Source organism: Bicyclus anynana, chromosome 23, assembly GCF_947172395.1.
Source record: "Bicyclus anynana chromosome 23, ilBicAnyn1.1, whole genome shotgun sequence".
In the NCBI taxonomy this organism is placed as follows: Eukaryota; Metazoa; Arthropoda; class Insecta; order Lepidoptera; family Nymphalidae; genus Bicyclus; species Bicyclus anynana.
In genome coordinates this window covers 3,554,305-3,569,354 of record NC_069105.1, presented here as the reverse complement: position 1 = coordinate 3,569,354, position 15,050 = coordinate 3,554,305, and the positions used below count along the sequence as shown (strand labels likewise).

Below are 15,050 nucleotides of genomic sequence, written 5' to 3'. Positions count from 1 at the left end.
TAGACAAAATAAAATGACAATTAACGCTCAAAATTATCACGATAATTTTTATTTTATTTCAGCAAACTCCCAGCGGTCGTTAACGAGGAGCGCTTCCGCATAACGCACCCGCGCCGCATGCGCTCCGCAGCCGCACCGCACTAGTGCACCCGTGCCGCACCGCACCGTACCCGTGCCGCACTGCATCCGTGCACCCGTGCCGCACCGCATCCGTGCACCCGTGCCGCACCGCACCCGTGCATCTACGCCGGCGCAACGCATCCTCACCGCTGGGCACGCTTTCTGCTGCCTTATATCCTTACGATTTCCATAGTACAGGCGTGTAATACATAATGAATAACTTATATATACGTAATACCTAAAGATGAGTGTCCACTGTGTTCGCGAATCTGTAACTAAACATGTCTGCAGCCTTCCAATTAATTATTGCCTAAAGTAACATTGATTAACTAAAGCCAAATTCGATGTGGAACATTATCTACGACCATGTTGAAAATGAAGATAGAAACGTCATTTCATACCTACACTACATGACATCCGATTTCTACCTTCATTTCTAATTTCTTTGTTGGTAAACAGTACTCATCACGAAAGGCTGTAGTATAATTTATTTAAAATTATTAATTGTATTCTTTTTATTAAATTTCAGCCTATTTCTAATTGTTCTTAGCATTTTGTCATTAATTTAGAAACAATTAAATTAATTTTTAACCGACTTCCAAAAAGGAGGAGGTTCTACATTCGGCTGTATGTGTTTTTTATTACGTATGTCCAGCGATAATTCCGTCATTTATGGACCGATTTTGAAAATTCTTTTTTAATTTATTTATTCCTAAATTAATGATGGTGTATCCGTGCCTTTTTAATTTGTTTGTTGATAAACATTTCACGTCAAATTTGACTTTACTAAAGCGAAACTTGATCGTGGGATGTCAGCTTTAGGATATTAAGAATTATTTTTATTATACTGAAGCCTTAGACCATTAATAACGGTCTAAGACTGAAGCTGATTACTATTATGTAATCAACTTATTATGTAATAAGTTTATAACATAATAGCACAATTTATTGATTGATAGTGAATCTTTTGTTAAACCTACTTAGTAATTTAACTAATAAATTAGTTGCGTTTTATTTTACTACAGTTATTTATAGTTTCAGCAGATTTGTCTAGCATGGTTCGCGAACATTTGTGATAATCATATTATTTAGTCACTGCAGCCACTTCTCATTTAAAAATCATTCATTTAATTTATACCATAGACAATGTAGATCTAGAATATATGTTGATTGCAGATTCATAATCTGTTTACAGTATGAATGCCTACTTACAAACTACTATCGTCAAAAACAATACTTTTTAAAAAGTCTCTATAGCACAAACAAAACAGTTTTGCAAGAAAGTGGAAGATTAAAGTGACGGAAATAATTTACCCCACTTCCCGAGCAGTGTTGCCATATTTCTCACAGATTACCCCATTTTCATGATCACTTATTTGTAAGCGTCATACATATCTATGTCATCTATTGTTAAATAATAATTTAACACAATAATTATTGTCCATTTTATATTCTTCCTAAGAAATCACTGCTTTTATCACACAATTAAGATTTGTTCACAGTTATACCTACCCGATGGTGACCACGTGTTGTTTAGCTTACAATTGTAAATAGCCTGTACTTGCGTATTAATAAATAAAAATATCATAATAATACATTATTATTATTATTCATTAAAGTTTAATATGTTTTGATAGACACTGTACGGAATGTATCTTAACTATCATAGTTAGAACAAGAAATTACTTGGAAAAAACATGTTTTATTTATATTTGCTTTTAATAATCGAGGTTGAAGATGATACCTAAAAAAACTTTTGGCTTCGATAAGATAATATAATATCTTCACTTCGATATTTTAACATTTTATATAGAAACATACGCGGCTATGTTATTAACATTTCGTACAATTACTATTAAAACAGAATTATCTTCACGTATTGTTACGAGTGGGTACTATATCGCCGAAAGCATTGGTGTTGTTCACAATATAATGTAATGAATAATGTAGTTATAAACGTTGATGGTCTCATAATTTTATAGTTACCTTAATACCTAGTCTTAGTTAATATTAACGTATGGTTTTGTAAATTTCAAGCTGATATTTTATAATGATATCTAGTTTATAAATCGCTGGTGTTTAAAAGTGTGGTGTTTAGTCAGGGACAATGTAATTTTCACTGTATTATTAATACTAAACCAATCATATATTTGTAATGCATAGAAAAGTAATCACTAATGTAAATAATATTCGGGCTGGGGTTGCCATTCTTCGGGTTAAAAACTTTTGTTTTTGGTAAAAAAGTAAACAAAACATTTATATGGCAACATTAAGGTATTGAATATTATTGGTTAGGCCGCGTACAGACCGGCGTGAAGACCCACTATGAAGTGGTTAAAAAATCCGTTTTCAACATTGCACCATTGGTAACAATTTAAGTGTTAGCAAAAGTTTAAAGGAGGACCTAGGTTATATTAATATACATTTAATCATCAGCCAGTGTTATAAATAAAAAAATGTTTAGATTTTATTATTGTGCTGTTTTTGTCTGACGACCAGATATGTCATATTCCAGTAAATACCTGCTATATTTATTTATCTTTCTACACTTTTACAGAAAGGCGCCGTTATCAAGTAGAAACATCTGCGCCTTTCTATGAAAGAATGAACAAGAATTGACTTCCTATTCGCTAACCTCTATACCTTCCACCCCTGCAACGATGGCAAAGAATCAGAATCATTTTATTCTCCCTTTATTTCATATAATATTTACGATTATATCGTCGGTTCTCCTTTAGACGAAACTTTACTTAATGTATCACTAATCACATGTCTCATACATCATACATTATGGTCGGAAATTGGTTTATAGATCAATGTTATAGTCAAAAATAAAGGCTACTATTACATATTATAGAGAGTTGCAATATTTAACGCATTATAACTTAGTGTTTAAGGCTTATAAATAAGATCAAAAATTAGTAAGTAATGAAACAATAAAATAATTGTACCGATGTTTTGAAGGCGGTTGTAAATACAATAATAATTGTAAACTTTGATGGATGGAATTTGATTAATTTTAGTTTTAGTGACATGGAATGATGGTGATCTTCCAACAAGAAACATAAAAACAAAGCAAATAGTGTTTTTATGTTTCTAGTTGTGAATTTTGTGTCGAGCACGGTATGAAGAAATTGTGTCACTTAAGGGCAGCTACGAACTTAGCTACTGAGACGATCTGCTAGAAAATATTAATTAAAAACAGTCACGCCGGGTGTTTAATCGATATCTCGGTAACCTTCTTTGAAAGAGATACTTTTACAAAGATCATTGAATTGACATGTATATAATTAAGATATGATATTCGTGTCTAAAAAGATACATTAAATTTCAATGGATATGGCATTTCTCTTTTCATGGTGATTTTTGATCAAAACATTGGGGTTAATAATATAATTGTGGATGGTGCAAGTTACAGAACAAGATTATACTCGTAGCTAATTTTCTGGCCGCTCCTGCTGATTTCTCGAATTGAATGGAATATCAAGTTGGATATAGAATAGTTATACAAATAGAACTCTACGTGTATAGATAAAGAGTTTATTTTTGCTTAAGCTTGTATAAAATACGTATTGGATTGCGAAAGATGAAAGATATTTTTGGTAATGACATCGCAATGATTGATCATAATATATTTACGATGTGTAGCTTATTCAAATTAGTTATTGGCATGAAAATGCCATTATACAATACAAAACGACGTAATTTTTAAATAACTGTTCACAAATTAATGAATATTTATTTGCCAATTTGGCTAGATCCAGAAATATTATATTTTTTATCGCATGCCTCATATGCAACAAGGGTGTTTGAAATCGGTGAGCTTTCAATAACTATATATTTATATTTTATATCCTAAAAATATATGCCATATGTAGATACAAGCTAAATACTTAAAATTCAGAACGCCATTTTGTACATAGCCAATACAATATGGCCTATAAAAATGACAGATAGACATGGCATAAAAATGTGTACTTCATTTAAAAATTAACCTATAAAGCAGTTTTGTGTAAATAGGGCGTTGGGACCCACGTAAATGCGAAGTAACTTGAAAGCACTGAAGTTGAAACGTGTAATTATGTGTTTTTGTGTCTGTAACAGTTAAAAATAGTATCTAAATGTATGTAGTGAGGATATATATGACCTTGTGCTAAATTTCTAAGCGCCTGACTTAGCAGTAGTGTTTTTTTATTAATATGAAATTTTATTTCGCATCAAGGTCATATTATTGCCTCAAAGATAGAGTAAGGCGTTTGTTAGATATCACAAATTTGCTTGAATATATACATACTTCAAATACCTATTAGTGATCAATGTTGCTTGTCGTACTTCATAAACAATCAATATAATTCAGTAACGTCGGTCGAAAATTTGAATATTTTTAATCAAACGCGGAAATATATAACTTAGAAAGCATGTTAGTGCTTTGTAAGTTATACATATTCCAATAATTGTTTTCGTATTTTATTACAAATATGATAGATCGATTAGGTACAATATTATAAAAAGGGCCATATGCAGAGATTACTGACCAGCGTTACTCAATTAGAACTACAGTAAATTATACACTGAGTCGTTCTATTATACGTAAACATAGTTTTATTCACATGTTAATGTTAAGGTATCCATGTCATTATTTATACAAGATATTCATATATATCGGGTGGTTCACGCGAGTATATGATCAACTTTTATATCGCAATTTGTAAAACTAAACAGTTTAATAATTTTTGCTTACATAATTATAAAAAGATAATATATAATCACATATTCACATGCATAATATTTTGTAGTAAATCGTACTTAATATAATATTGATGAATGGACGATTTTGTGTAAAACAATAAATACTTATATTATCTTATATATCTTATATTGTTGTTAATAATAATATTATGTGTAATACATTTGAAATGGTAATATTAATATTACTTTAGATTAACAGGCATCTTATATAACAGTATTACACAGTTGTAACATTTTATATAATCTTTAGTCATTATGCAGTGTTGTTATCAAATTAAATTTTATTAAACGCGGCGTTTAGTTTACTCGCGTGCAACCACCCTTAGTTGCAATAGGTCGATTGCAAGCTTTTGACTGCCTGTTACCAGACGAAGTGTATGTCAACATTTTCTATAAAATAATAAACTTTATAATGTAGTAATTAGTTAGCTTCAAAATTACAGTTCTAGCTCACGGATGGATCGTGTCGGTGGGAGTTGAAATTTAAACCGTCATCGCTTTGACAGCTTAAAAGCCTTAAGATTGTGGCTTTTAATAAATAATTTTGTGAAATTAATAAAAAAAAATATTATAAACACATTGGTTTTGGGTTTTATTTTTGTAACTGGCAACATTTTTATACTCTATGTCTATCCTATTCACAGAACAGACAACGCTAGGGGGCGTGGCCCGCGTACACCCGGATGTGCGGAACATCGCAAGCGTGTCCGCGCATGTACTAGCAGTCTTGTTTTGTTCTGTGACAAAAGGAATAAATAATATTCAACTCTAAATTAAGGGTGACATATTTCATTTTTCACTAAATATTAAACACCCATTTAGGCCACGCCCCTGGGTACGCTGGTTTCAATACAAAGAATTGACACTTTATAAATCTAGTTACCTCTTATATCTGTGATCCTATTAATATTGTAGATGTACGTTCTGTGAAGAGTATAAACGCGCCTTTAGTGGAAAAGGGTATCTTTTGGGGATACCTACCCACTGAAGGCTTCCTTCGGGAATTTTAAGTTATGGTAGACCAAATGTTTGAGGCTTAGTTTCATCATTAATCCATATTCGGTTCACTTTTGAGAACGAGTGTCCTCTAAGAATAGGCTTAGGCTAGCTAAAGGGTTCGGCTAAATTTAGGAATAGGCTATGATACGAGATCCGTTATTAGAAATATATAACCTTCATATTCAGTTTATAAATAAATTATAGATAATATTCACCTTGGCTCATTGCGCATAGGTTGCCTAGTTGTATCTTGAAATAACAATATATATTTTTTTAATTTATAAGAAACTGAAACTTTTCGGTCAACTTCCCTCGTCTTTTATTTAAAAAAATCGTACACTAGGTAAAATAATATACCAAACAGAACTGAAAACACATAGGTTGCCAGCTCTCAAGCTGGCACAACTGTAGGGTAGGGTTGTACCAAAACATACTGGCAATAATAAAATAAAAATACCAAATCTCTATTAATTATAAATATTTATTCATCATTACATTGGACATCATTTCAAATTCCAGGATAACATTTTACATCATACATAATTACAAACTGAATATATAAAAAAAAATTTCCGCTCATATAAAATTTACAACTGTTACTAAACGGGTGGCAATGTACATTTTCTTTCATAAAAATACCATAATTGTAGGGGATATAAATTGGGTGACACAAATATTATGATTTTAGAACCCCTCCCCCGTCCCTGTCGCTTTTGTGAGGCTTCACTGTGACGTCACATTGGTAATTTTGAACAAACTTCCAAAAAAGAGGTTATCAATTCATAGGAATCTTTTATAGGTACATAATATAGAAATTGTTGAATTACAACATCAGTTTCGAATTTAGTCTTAGCTTATGTACCTACTTCCATTTAAAAAAAAAAAAAATATGAAAAAAAAACATTATTGGTTAAAATGGATATGTAATGTGATAAAGTTAAGATTTTTTGCCACTATTGTATTCCTTTTACCTTAATTTGTGTCGTAATTTATGGAAGGACCCCTAGTTACGAAAGTTAGACTATGTACCTACAGTCCGACGCGACATTTATAAAACAAAATCATTACACAAACCATTCAGATAAAAATATTTCAATAAGATCTCACATAGGTATATACAAGTAAATCAGGGGTTTAGTTAAAAAACTTCTAAACCTCTTCCCGTCTGTTTTAAAACATGTTAGATACAATTACGTTCTGCCACGTGCAATCGGCATTAGGAAACATTTTAACAAAAAAAAAAAATTGTCACAGCATTTACAAAATAAAAAGGATACAATCATAGGCAACTAAGTTACATTAACCTTCTTGTCTAACTGCCGTTTTCCCCAAGATTCAGCGACGTTTTTTGGTCGCTGATTGTACAATATGGATCCACTTTTCAATAGGAGATCGATGATAGTAACACAATTAAAATAATATATTATATATTTTGTAGAGCAGATTCAATCTATTTATACATTGGTCGCGGTTATGCAAAACAGATCTATTCCTTTTCATCAATTTTCATTATATTTTTGGTTTTCCGTAGATGAATAAAAAAAAACATCCTTTTTTTGAAGAAGAAAAATAATATACAGTGCAAAAAAATACAGTTACAGATAGTCTATATAGATAAATATAGAAGTTGTTAAATTATAACATCAGTTCTAAGTTTAGTTTTTTTGAATACTGGACAACCAAATATTTAAAAATTTTCATTTCTGACTTAAGAATAGTAATTTTCTATCAATCATTATAATTATCATTTCAATCATTATAATACTTTATAATCACTACTGTTAAAACAAAATAAATACATATAATAAAACACAAGACACATGTGATGTTTAAAAAAACAGACTTGATTTTGATTTTTTGATTTTTCCAGACGGAGAAATAATAAATCTAACATTAAAATATAATAAAATACAAAACACAGATTTTTACATCCTTATCTTAACTTTACACAATAATTATGTAAGTATTAAAAAAAACCCTAATACTATATTTACTATAAAAAAAATTAAATTCTGATCATTTTATAAATCATAATATTTTCAGGTGATTTTAGACTAGACATAAAACAGCATTTTCTGATTAAAAAAACACATTTTTTTTTAATAATAATGCATTTGTCAAATACTTGGTCTGTTTTGCATAACAACATCTAGTATTTATGAAATAATATCGTGTAAAACTCTATTCTATACGCTAACGTTTTATACAAAATAGTGTTCTATACAGGCCTTAATGTAAAAAAAAAACAATAATTTGTGAAGACATTTTCAAAATTTACTCATTTGTCGAAACTTAATCAACGCAATAGGATATTATATAATACATAATTAGGTCACATTAATAAAGTAAAGCCAAAGAGACAACAAAAAAAAAACATTTTTTTTTAAATATAAAACTGTTTCGCTCTTGACAATAAACTTATTTATGGTAAAAAAATAAAAATGTAGACATGACTGAAGTTACAATACTATTATATAGTATTGTTTTAAAGGTGCTATATACCTTCGAATTGAAAAACCTCCCCCTTTTTTGAAGTCAGTAAAAAAAAACATAATTTCTCAATTCAAAATTTTTGATTTTCAGTCTTCAAGGTTCAACTCTACAATAATAATTTAACCTTTACATTGTCTTATTGGCTTTGCTTTAAAACAATTACATGATCAGTTGATTCATCAATCAATATAACTCATGACATAATGAAACTGGAGTATAATTATCATGAGATCGAATTCAGTCATCAGTAGAACTTTAAACTGATATACAATGTCATGAGATTGTAATCAGTCATCAGAAGAACTCATGATTTAATGAAACTGATATACAATTGTCATGAGATCGAATTCAGTCATCAGTAGAACTCATGACATAATTAAACATTTATTTATATACAATAGGCTAGTTGACATTTTTTTTAAATGGTTTTAAATTGTTCATTATCGTTCTACTAGATTATAACAAAAATATCATATGTTTTTAATTACATGAATTTTAAATTCATAAATATTTTTTTTACAATACGAGTCAAAAAGCCATAATGGTAAAAAAACAAAAAAATTTCGTATAGTAAATGGTATAAGGGTCTGGAATCGACATCGATATGATGTCGATTAATAAAAGTTAAGAATTTCTAATGAAATTTAATTCAAAAATCATGTATTTTTTTAATTAAAAAAAAAAATTCAAAAACGCTATCGTCCTTTTTTTGACGTCACAATGTTACTTGATGTACTAAACGTCTAATTGTTAACTAAGATTTTTGTTAAACGCTCCGTTTGGTAAAGGATTAGTTTAAGTGACGTCATGAAACAGTTGAAGTATAGACACGACCGACAGCGTTTTGGCTCGTATTCTAAAATAAATATTTAAAAAATTAAATTTTCATGTAATCACGTCTCAAAAAAATATGATATTTTTTTTTCAATCTAGTAGAACGATAATGATCAATTTAAAACCATTTTAAAAAAGTGTCAAAAAAGTAACCTATTGGGGCTGTCATGAGTCTTACTGATTCACATTTCGGCATGAGTATCATGTTGACGCCAGGTCATGAAACCAACTGAATATGCGCATCACGACTTACAACTAAAAGATTTATAATCATGAAAATTTTTCATATATTACGATTGAATGATAATAAAACATCTTTTAAAATAGATATACTTCTCATCAAAAAAATGTATAAGAAGAATTTCCACGCATGAAATAATTTAAAAAGCCTTTTCTAAAATACAAATTCCGGTTTTTTGTTAACTTATACTTGATTTAAGCATTCATTTTATTTATAAGGTTCGACCTAAAGTAACAAAAAATGAACCAATTGATTTCAATATTATAGCAATTTAATTTATTTTGAACATTTTTTAATCGAACAGATTAATTTTCAAGTCTACTTTTTTAAAATAAAACACAGCATACATGAATTATTGCTTTTTTATCCAATAATGGGCTGTCAAACATTATGAAATTTCAAAGAAATGTTTAAAATCTTTTATCAAATATTCAATACCAACTTTGCCACCGCAAAATTAAAAACAAAAATCACAGTCAAACATTAACTTGAGGATTTTTCTTTTTTACATGTTAATAATAAAGTTTGGTAAAATAATGTGTTCATAAGTTTTAAAACGAAGTAAAATAATTTCAAGTTACAGTGATGTTTAAAAAAAAACCTCAAAGTATACTAAAACCAAATTGGGAAGAAGGTTACAATAGTAAAAAGTACGGCCTGACATTTGTCACAAATATACATATACATTTATAATATGTATGCAAATTAGTTTAATTTGTTTTACGCAAAATGGCGGTTTTGTTTTCTATCCACATAAAATTCATTTTATTTCTATTTTTATGTAAACAATATGTTTATTATTAAAAATATATAAACACAATCAAAAATGAGATTTCTAAAAAAAAATATATAGACTGAAAAACAAATTAACTAGGTAGTTGCAAGGCTCAGACCAATTATTTTCTATTTGACATGTATATTCAAATTCACCAACAAAATTGTCTGTCGTTGTGTTGGGGACCAGGTACATCACACAAATCATCATCATAATTTCATCAAATCAAAAAAATCAAAATTATCAACCTATTTTCGGCTCACCGCTGAGCTCGAGTCTCCTCTCAGAATGAGAGGGGTTAGGCCAATAGTCCACAACGCTGGCCCAATGCGGATTGGCAGACTACACACACGCAGAAATAAGAAAATTCTCTGGTATGCAGGTTTCCTCACGATGTTTTCCTTTACCGTTAGAGACACGTGATATTTAATTTCTTAAAATGCACACAACTTAAAAGTTGAAGCTGTATGCCCCAGACAGGATTCGAACCAACACCCTCCGGAATCGGAGGAGGTCATATCCATTGACCCATCACACAAATATTTAACACTAATAAAATATATCCCATAAATAGATGCAATTTATATGAATAAGTGTGATCATGATCAATGATCATATATTTTTGACAGAGGGGTAAACCTCTAGCGAGGCAGGTCTAGAAGGTAATTGATCTGAGTTGGAAGGCAATGCGTAGTTCAAAACATTCATTCCCAATAAGGCGTGAGTATAGGTGATAGGTATAGAATTATAGATAATATATTTTCGGAAGACGTTTCTACCGTTGTAGTAGTATATACAGTACAAGGTATGCGTGAAACTGAAGTACTTATGTCTTTAAGTGTTGCTAAGCAACGGATTTTCGTAGACGGTTCCGATTTAACACATTTTGTATAGTTACAGTAACAACGCGTTTCTGTGCTGACGGTATTTAGTTTGTATATACAGGGTGCTCGGGAGTATTTTCCATAACTCTAGGGAAAATTAATTAAAAACGTCCAAAGAACATCCACGTACTAAAATGAATATTTTCGGTGTAAAACATATTTCTTTTGTAAATAGATTTTAAAATTCAATTCAAAATTCATTTATTTCAAGTAGAAGCACTTTTGATACGTCAGATGACTATTTGTAAATATTCTACCACTTCTTTCTCTTATATCGCATCCTTATATAATGACATAGCCAAAATTATTCATTGAAAAATATCATGAAGTAGCTTACAAGTGAAGTGTGAAGTGTCAGAAACAATATCTCGTCGATATCGACAGTCTTACCACTGCGATTATGTATTTTAAAATGCAAGGATAAATAAAAGTGTGTGTTACATGGATAATGGGAATTATTTGAATTACTTTGTATGAAAACATAAGTTTTTTTAGTAAAATTAAAAACATTTATGCAATTCGGCTCCTATAAGTGGACTTGTCAACACCTTGAAGTTATGTGAAACTCCGCAACACCCTGTATAATGGCGTATATATGCAAACTAAACTACTACACTCAAAGTCACATCGTCTTCCAAAAATAGAACATCTATGAAGTGACATTTTTCTGATTTGAAAATTCAATTTAAAAGTCAGCGAATATCTTTAATTTTACTTTGTATAACAAACATTTAGCATTTTGCGGAAAATCGCAAAATAACTTCATTGTTATGTGAATCAACTTTCAAAGTGACGCCTGCATCTATTCAAATATCTTTACATCAATCAATTATTATAGATCTTATAGTAATAAGCGGCCATCTTCAATAAATAGACTATCAATATCATCTCAATCTAACAAATATAATCATTTCATGATTTTCTTCATCGTACAACAGTTCTGGCATCCGCACATCAGCCTGAAAAGAAAAAAAAAACATAAATTAATTTTATTTTATTATTAGGGATATCATAAAAATAAATAAACTTATTTTTAGCAAACTAAGAAGTGGATTACAAAAATAAGGAAACCAATGTCGAACAAAGGTTATAATTCACAACATTTGTCAGGACAACTTAATTAACAAATCAAACCGTAACCAAAATAAGACTCTAGAATGGCAGAGAATGATCTTGAGTGGAGTCACGCACTTGTGAACGTTGTGTGTAGAGTTAAAGGCGCCTTTGACAATTAATCAACACTCCCCTTTTCCACTCAAGTCACTGTACCCGCCTATTCCAAGTACTATCCCATAAAGAATTACACATCATGTAATGTGGATCGCTCGAACGCCACGAGCACACTGCGCCCGACCGGTCGACGAGCGCCTTATATCGCAAGTCGTTCCCGCCAACCGATCGCTACCCCTCTCTAATTCCCTACTCTTTACGAAACAAGTCGCGCCACCTAGCGTCGGCACAAGCTAACACGAGATCGAGCGACGTCATATCCGTCCCAGACTACTATTTACTATTTAATACACACTAACAAAAAAAAAAATCCGCTATTTATAGTGTCAAAATTAAGATGAATAATAAACAATTCTTGATTCCCAGCTTACATCGATCAACCTCTAAAAGTGTGTCTTCCTTACCACGCGACATTAGCGAAGTAAATTGTACCCAGTTGGTACAGCAGCAAGCCATAAAATCAAAAATTGAATTGAATTGAATTGAATTCTATTTCAATAAATTTCAGAGATCTAACGAGATGATTGTGTCACTGTCACAGAATATAAAACAGGCAGATAGAGCGCACAGAACACGACGGTGTCATAGCCGTTACAAATATAAAATTCAAAAACGAATACACTATCGAGTCGGTACGACACGAAGCGTCGCATCAGTAATTTTCAACATTATTCAAGAAAAATGGCGTCTTATTTTTAACACATTTGCAATACTTGTCCCTTTATATGTGCAGCGACCTTAACACAAGTTATGATCTATGAGAATAAAAAAGATACAATACTAACCCGTGACTGTGCTGTATCCATCCATTTTCTTTAATGAAGTTCTGTCTGTGCTGAAACAAAGTATACTGTACATAAAATTATAACAAATAATTAATTAAATAATTTACATACAATAAAAAGAAAAATATACTGCGAAAATACTTAATGATCTTATTGAGAAATATTGTCCACATATAACGCTCTCTTTCGTCTCAACTCAACATAGAGAGAGAGAGAGAATGATAATTATGGTATTTCTTTATGTTGCAATGGGATGAAAAAGAGAGCGAGAAATATCTTTTTAACATAAAAATGGAACCGACTCCAAAGACGTATTTTGATTTTAACACAAAACTACTAAACCAATTTTCATAAAAATGATATGAAATGGTACTCTTTCAAACGAAAAAGAATTTTCAAAATTGGTCAATAAATGAAAAACAAACGCGTCGTATGGAGAACCTCCTTTTATTGAAGTCGGTTAAAGTGTTCTCTTAGCACGAATTGTAAGAGAGGTACTTCGGAAAACATAATATAAGATACATCTACACATCCAACATTGAATAACATAAAAACTTATAATAATGTACAAACATTTTAGGGTTAAAATGAGTGTATTTAACACTTATAAGGGTTGACCCACATAACACAATATGATTATAATTATGTATACAAGTAACCGTTGTGTGGTGCAAATTATATTTGTATGTAGTAAAAAGCCTTCATAATGTTGAAGTGATGGAAAACATTCAGCATAGCATAATGGTCATAGAAAGTGATCGCACACAGTTGATGGTGGTATAGTTCCACTATTCCTTAAAGATACCTTTGGATGTAGTCTCAGAATAATTACGTAAGGACTAAGTGCAGTAAGTTGAAAATTACAGCCGAGGCAATATTGCTAGCCCGAGCCGTAGGTGAGGCGAGGAAGAAGCAGAGGCTGTAATTATCAAAGCTCACTAATTTCATACGACGTTTTATAACATATTTCCGAGGAAACACAGTTTGAACACACTTTCTGAAAATGAATTTGCATGTTTGCTTTGCTCCATATGATGTAATTTTGATACGCTTGTATCTATCGGTCGAGTTTTCGGGCACGAGGCTCAGAGTAGCAACTTTACGCACCTTTGGGACTTCTAGCGGTGTCGAATCAATAAATTTATAACTACTTGATATTTAAAAATTTAAACAGCAAAAAGAAAAGTGCTTTTTCACAGATAATGTAATTATTGATCATAAATATATCAGGTAACATCAATACATATACAAATGGTAGATACACCACCTAATTATGTAAAACTAATTTGAATAGTTTTTCAAAAATCCCTAGGGTGACCAAGATAAATTTTGAATCAGTTTTTTTAATGCTGTATAGCTGTTGTAATTAAGATTTTAAAAATCTAATTTTTGTTAAACATTGAGGATTAAATTACCAACATACTACTTTTATAAATAATGTTTTATTTGTTTTGCTTTTAATGCAATAATTATTTTTCTTTCATTAAGATGACCCGATTTAAATAAATTGTCCTGTAAAAAAAAATAATGGAATTGATGTGTTGAGGTTTATCTATACTAATAATATTATAAAGAGGTAAAGTTTGTAAGTTTGTAACAATTTTTTGAAATTGGGTAATCTTCGGAACTACTGGACCGATTTTAAAAATTCTTTCACCAGTAGAATGCTACGTTATCGGGGAGTGCTATAGGCTATATTTTATATTTCTATCATATATAACTACTGAGATATCGCGGGTTTTCTCTTACAGGTCAGACCGAAAAACTTACTTATTCGCATGCGCTGCCTCAACCATTGCGTATAACTGAAATAAATGTATGGAGGCTTTTTGAACCTTTAAAAGTTCTACAAAAAAGTCCGCGACGCCATATATCTATCTTTTATATTTTAGCAGATATAGTACCTTTAGTACTTTAATAAATTATTTAAATTTTAAACT

The 15,050-nt window shown here is 30.6% G+C and overlaps 2 protein-coding genes across 20 annotated transcripts in view; one reads left to right on the top strand and one right to left on the bottom strand.

The window, feature by feature from the left end:
* The window catches only part of LOC112049978 (protein Fe65 homolog), an 87,669-nt gene extending 82,221 nt beyond the window's left edge, over window positions 1-5,448 (top strand). For all 12 annotated transcript variants that reach the window (XM_052888845.1, XM_052888844.1, XM_052888854.1 and 9 more), the window contains one exon: window positions 63-5,448. The gene's annotated coding sequence lies outside the window, so the exon portion shown is untranslated. The remainder of the gene's footprint in view (window positions 1-62) is intronic.
* An 881-nt stretch (window positions 5,449-6,329) lies between these two features.
* Window positions 6,330-15,050, bottom strand: part of LOC112049977 (ubinuclein-1) — a 34,568-nt gene continuing 25,847 nt past the window's right edge. For 6 of the 8 annotated variants that reach the window (XM_024088054.2, XM_024088053.2, XM_024088057.2 and 3 more), the window contains 2 exons: window positions 13,111-13,155; window positions 6,330-12,054 (listed from right to left, as the gene is read on the bottom strand). In XM_024088054.2, the coding sequence (XP_023943822.2) occupies window positions 12,003-12,054; window positions 13,111-13,155 (97 nt within the window). In that variant the 3' untranslated portion in view covers window positions 6,330-12,002. Of the gene's footprint in view, window positions 12,055-13,110; window positions 13,161-15,050 lie in introns of all 8 variants that reach the window. The other 2 variants (XM_024088056.2, XM_024088058.2) reach the window with 1 other exon arrangement.